This window comes from Cynocephalus volans, chromosome 2, assembly GCF_027409185.1.
Source record: "Cynocephalus volans isolate mCynVol1 chromosome 2, mCynVol1.pri, whole genome shotgun sequence".
Taxonomy (NCBI): Eukaryota; Metazoa; Chordata; class Mammalia; order Dermoptera; family Cynocephalidae; genus Cynocephalus; species Cynocephalus volans.
The window spans coordinates 164,431,661-164,437,751 of NC_084461.1; the positions used below are offsets into that span (position 1 = coordinate 164,431,661).

Consider the following 6,091-nt stretch of genomic DNA (forward strand, 5'->3'; position numbering starts at 1 on the left):
TAAAGAAGTGTCAAAATTCATTAATAAGAAAATAAATAGTCCAGGGAAAAATGCTAAAATGAATTGAATTGAACAAACAACAATTACAATAATACACTTAACTTTTCACCAACGAAGATATCTGGATAGCAAATAAACACATGAAAAGATGTTCAACATCACTAGTCCCTAAGGAAATGCAAATTAATACCACAATGGGATATCACTACAATTAGCATGGCTAAAATGAGAGCACTGACTATGCCAAGTGTTGACAAGGATGTGCAAAAACTGGAGTTCACATACACTGCTGGTGAGGAACATGAAGTGGTTCAACCACTTTGGAACACAGTTTGTCAGCTTGTTAAAAAGTGAAACGTTATGTATATATATATATAATACGTATATATCTACCTCACATTTTCTCTGTCCATTTATCTCTCAAAGGACACTTTCCAGATCTTGGCTATTGGGAACAATACTGCAATGAACTTGGGGGTACAGACATCTCTTCGAGATACTAATTTCATTTCCTTCAAGTATATACCCAAAAGTGGGATTACTGGATCATATAGTAGTTCTGTTTTTAATTTTTTGAGGAAACTTCATACTGTCTTCTATAATGACTGAACCAATTTACATTTTCACCAACAGTGTACCGGGGTTCCAATTTCTCCACATCCTTGCCAACACTTGTTACCTTTTGCTTTTTGATAAGAGCCATCCTAACAGGTGTGAGGTAATATTGTGGTTTCAGTTTGCATTTCTCTGCTGATTAGCGACGTTGGACATTTTTTCATATACCTGTTGGCCATTTGTATGTCTTCTTTGGAGAACTGTCTATTCAGGTCCTCTGCCCACTGTATAACTGGGTTATTTGGTTCTTTGCTATTGAGTTGTATGGGTTCCTTATGTTTTTGGGTTATTAACCCCTGATCAGATACATGGTTTGCAAATGCTTTGTCCCATTCTGTACCTTGCTGTTGTGCTCAGGGGTGTCGGGTGGTCCTAGTTGACCAGCTTCCCCAGGGAAAACATCTCCCCTTTGGTTCAGTTTGTGCCAAAGGTGAGCTTTAGACATTGTCTGATGCTCAAGCAGTTAATTCTGGCAGCACACTTACAGCACAGCAAGCGCGAGCCGGCCAGTGGCACAGGCCAGACGCAGTCAGGGTGTCAGATGACAGACTGATCAGGAGGATCTTCACCTGGAAGCAATTCTCGGTGTTTGGGAAATTCTCCCCCCTTTCTTGTGCCTGTATTCAGTCTAGGTCAGTTACCAGGTGTTTCTTTCATACAGGGAGTTTAAAGTATTCTTGTAAGGGTTAGCTTTGTTTTAAGGCTTATGAGAGTGTGTCTGTGCTGAGGTGGAAATCCATAGGCCATATCATCAAGAGACATGTTGTGTCGGCCCTCTGGGATGCTTCCGTGGGCCTCGTGGCTGTTGTTAATCTTATAGCCACAATATGTCTCTTTAGGACACTTCAGCTGTCTTTTTGTTTTGCTGATGGCTTCCTTTGCTCTGCAGGATCTTTTTAGTTTCATGTGGTCTCACTGGTTTATTTTTTTTCTTTTGCTGCCTGCGCTTTTGGTCTTGTATCCAAGAAAAAAATCATTGCCAAGCCCAACATCACAGAAATATTATGCAGCCATTAAAAAGAGGAAATTCTACCTTTGCAACAATGAGCATAAATCTGGAGGATGTTATGCTAAGTGAAATAAGCCAGTCGCAGAAAGACAAATACTACATAATCTCACTTACATGTAGCAGCTTAAAAAGTCAAACTCATAAAAACAGTAGAATGGTGGTTGCCAGGGGCTGAGGGCAGGGTAAGAGGGAAATGTTGATCAAAACACACAAACTTTCAGTTATAAGATAAAACAGTTCTGGGGATGTACAGCATCGGTGGAGATCGACATGTTAATTAATTTAACTGTGATAATCACTCACAATGCATACAAATAGAAAATCATCATGTTATACACCTCGAATATATATAATCTTAATATGTCAATTAAATATTTTCAAATATAGGAAAGAACAGAACTGGGGTTACCAGAGGTGGGAAAGGGGGTGGGGAGGTAATGGAGGAATTGGTAAAGAGCCACGAAAAATGATTACATTGTATAATGTTGAATATATTAATTACCCTGATTTTAGCATCACATGTTGCACACAGATATTGATATTCAACTTTGTACCCCACAGATATGTACAATCAACTATGTTTCAATAAAAAAAGAAAAGGAAAAATTCTCAAATATAAAAATTAAAATTAAAGATAAATTTTAAAAAATTGAAACATGAAGATATCATAAAAGACAGGCTTTCTACTCCTGAATATTTACCTAAGAGAAAAAAAAAAAACATATATTTATACAAAGACTTGTACATGAATGTCCATAGCAGCTTTCTTTGTGATAGCTGAAAACTGGAAACAATCAAATGTCCATCAGTTGTTGAATTGGCAAAAACACAGAAGTATATCCATACAATGGTACTCAGCAATAAAAAGGAATGAACTATTGATACATTATACCATGGATTAACTTCAAATTATTGAGATGGAAAGAAACCCAACAAGAAAGAATACGGAATGCATAATTTCATTCACATAAAATTCCAAGAAAATGCAAGCTCATCTATCATGTCAGCAGAAAAGTGGTAGAGGAGAAGGATCAGGAGGAAAATATTACAAAAGACATTTAAAAATGTTGGGGGGAATGGATATGTTTATTATCTTGAATGTGGTGATGGTTTCACAGAAGTACACATATGTCAAAAATTATCAAAGTGTACACTTTAGTACTCATATTTGCAGTTTATTTTATGTAATTTATACCTCAAAAAAGATTTTTAACAGCAACAGTTATTTAAAAATGACCTTGATAGAATGTTGCGCAGCATTCAAAAATACCAGTTGTGGAGAGTTTGTAATGACATTGATATATAGTATACATCAGCTTACAAAAGCATGACACCTTATTACAGGAATAGTAAGTTTATAAGTATGCAAAACAAAACATTCAATAACAAATGAGGCACAGTCAAAACATTCTTAAGAAATACACATGTTGTCTCGGAAAGTTTGGACTCAACTGTAAATTTTCCTCCCTTGTTTTTAGTGTTTTACGCATTTTCTAAAATTGGCATTGTAATTGTTGTTGTAACATAAAAACTGAACAAAATAAATTTTATTCACTTAGAAAAGAAAAACTGTGTAGGTCTCAGGCCTCCATTAGTACCTTCAGAAGGCACAGGTGAGGGAACGGTACCTTTGTCAGTGGGAAAAGCTGTCACACAGGAAAGGGCTGTTGGTTTTGTCTTCAGATGAGCACTGCCACCTCAGCTGCCCTGGGCGTGTTCAGTGCAGCACACCCACCCGCAGCAGACCTGAGAAGTTCATACAGGACAGTCCACTCAACCTCCTCTCTCTGTTCTCTGACAGCCGGTGTCAGACCCTGACACCAGCCTCCTCCACAGGTGCTCTGGGCCATGAAGCGTCCCCTCATTGTTTTTATCTTTCTCATCTTTTGGGATCCAGCACTGGCAGGTAAAATGGGAATCTTCCTGAGGGTGGAGGGTGCTTCCTCTCGAAGAGCAATTCCACTGAGCAACCCGGCAAATGTACTCCCACTATGGACCTTTTGGTTTTCAAAGTAGAAAAAGCATCAACCAACTTTGATGTTAGCAAGGTCTGAGCTCAAATCCCGGCTCTCCAGCATGTCAGTTGCACGGCTTTGGCCAAAGGTCTGAGCTTCTCTGTGCCTTAGTTTCTTCATTTACAAAACAGAAAGAAGAGTCTCTCAAGGATTACATGGGATAATGCGTAGAATATGCCTATACACAATGTGAAAAGTGCCTCACTCGTGAGACCGAGTGAGACTATCATTACATTTTCATTAGCAATTCCCATCCTGTTTTGCCAAGGTTGTTTTGTCTCTAATTCAGGAACATATCTAGGTATAATAGTCAAAACCAGTAAATAGTGATAACACAATTTGTTAAGCTTTATAAACTGAAACTGCTTATAGTTAATTTACTGCTTAGGTACATGAGAAAACAGATTTGGAACTGCTTCTTTCAGGAGAAGGACTGAGCTTCCTGTGATAGAAGCAATGTCTGATGGAGGAGGTTGGAGAGAGCAGCATCGGCCTTGCGCCCTGGCTTTTCTGACTGGGAAGTCTCATCCCATCCTGAATATGCTCTTCCCTCGATGTTACCGAATCAGTCCAAATCCTTACGCTGTAAGGCCCATTTAGTTCTTCAGCATCCATAAAGTATTATCTAGGCAGGTGAACCAGATTTTTAGATCATGGGACGAACAGGCTGAATTTGAGAATCCATAGGATCTAGGCCTCCTGAAGCTATTGGCGGGACCAATGGCCTCAGACAGCCAACACCTGGTCTGCAGTATTTCCTTTCCTGCCTTATGCATTCCATAGCTGTCATTTCCACAGGAATTTCTTGTCTCATTGTATAGACCACTACAATTCATCTTCCCAAAGATGTTACAGATGATCTGGGGCTTCTACCTTGCCAGCTAAGTAACCCTGATTCCTTCTTTTGCCCTGTAGGACAACTTTCCTTCAGGGAATGGTGACTTGGATAGGGTGTGTGTTGGCTCAGAATTTCTATGGATGGCCAGATATCAGCACTCTTTCTCCTAACATCTTCTTGCATGTGAAAATAAACATTCATAGCATGTCCACAAAACGATAAGCCTAACTCAAGTGCCTTGAACGCCAGTGAGACTTCCATGTTGCCAGGGCCTCACTGTACTCAACATGTTTTCTCCTCTCTCAGAAATATTTCGTGTTTCTTCTCTTTGTGTCTAGACTAAAAATTCACTGAGGTTAAGGTATATATGAACCTCAGATCTGTATCCCAACAGCTCCTGATTCACAGGATTTATGAAAACTACTTTGGGAATGGATAAATAGTAATGAGTGAATAATTAAATATTTGAATTAAATAGTCGGTGAATGACTATGTACATGGCTAACTTGATCATGTGGGTTATATTAACTTACCAATTCAGTCAAACTTCCAGGTTACTAGTTGTCTTAATCAGCTTGTTCTGCAATAACAAAACACCACAGGCTTCGTGGACTAAAGATTTATTTTCTCATGCTCTAGGAGTTGGAAATTCCAAGATCAAGGTGCTGGCTTATTCAGCTTCTGGTGAGGGCCTCTTCCTGGCTTATAGATTGCCGCCTTCTCGCTGTACCCTCCAACAATAAGGCCATCAATCCTAGTGGACTAGGCTCCACACTGTGAGACCTCATTTAACATAAATTACCTCCTAAAGGCCTTATCTCCAAATACAGTAACACTGGGGATTAAGGCAGCAACATATGAATTTGAGGATGAGACAGTTTAGTCCACGGCACTCGTTAATTTTTTTTCAATTACAGAATCAATTATGATAACCAAGTCTCCTTGGAATCCAGCTGGATTAAAAATTGAGGGACTGGCCAATCTATAGTCCAAAAAAGGCCTGTAGTGAATTATCTTTCCATTCATTTTCCTTCCAGGTTTGAATCCATTATCATTGGAAATGTACAAGAAATGTTATAGAAATGGCACCTGCAGACTCAAGTGCTACGGAAGTGAAATGCTGGTCGCCTACTGTATGTTCCAGCTGGAATGCTGTGTCAAAGGAAATCCTGCTCCCTGAGAAGCCAATGAATGCAGGTTAACCTGAAGACCCTCAACCCTCCCAACTTTCACAAAGCCAGGGAATTTAGAATAAACTGTGACATTCTGATGTGTCAGTGGCTGCTGGGTTTTAGCATTTTTCTTTTTTGTAAGCCACCAGAATCTTAGGATCTTGGATTTGAAGATCTGAGCTGTAGCCTTCTTAAAAAGTGATAGGCTTCTCATGAAAACAACTTGGAATATGCTTTCTCGGTGCAAAGTGATATCCACTGTTCTCTTCCCTGCCTGTTTCCCTCTGTGATCATAGAAAGGATGTCAATTGTTTAGAGAGGCTTCAATAGAAACATCTTTTTACGTCTAAGTCCCACAGTACCATCCCTTCAGTTCCTCATTTGCCTTTTCTATGAACTCCCATTTGCAGAGAAATAGACCTACCCTGGCCCTCTGACCAAC

At 39.4% G+C, this 6,091-nt stretch overlaps 1 protein-coding gene across 1 annotated transcript; it reads left to right on the plus strand.

Moving 5' to 3' along the window:
* The first annotated feature begins 3,472 nt into the window (after positions 1 to 3,472).
* Positions 3,473 to 5,657, plus strand: DEFB134 (defensin beta 134). Its single transcript, XM_063085742.1, has 2 exons — positions 3,473 to 3,530; positions 5,515 to 5,657. The coding sequence occupies exons 1-2, from the start codon at positions 3,473 to 3,475 to the stop codon at positions 5,655 to 5,657; spliced, it is 201 nt and encodes a 66-aa protein (XP_062941812.1).
* The last annotated feature ends 434 nt before the right edge of the window (positions 5,658 to 6,091 follow it).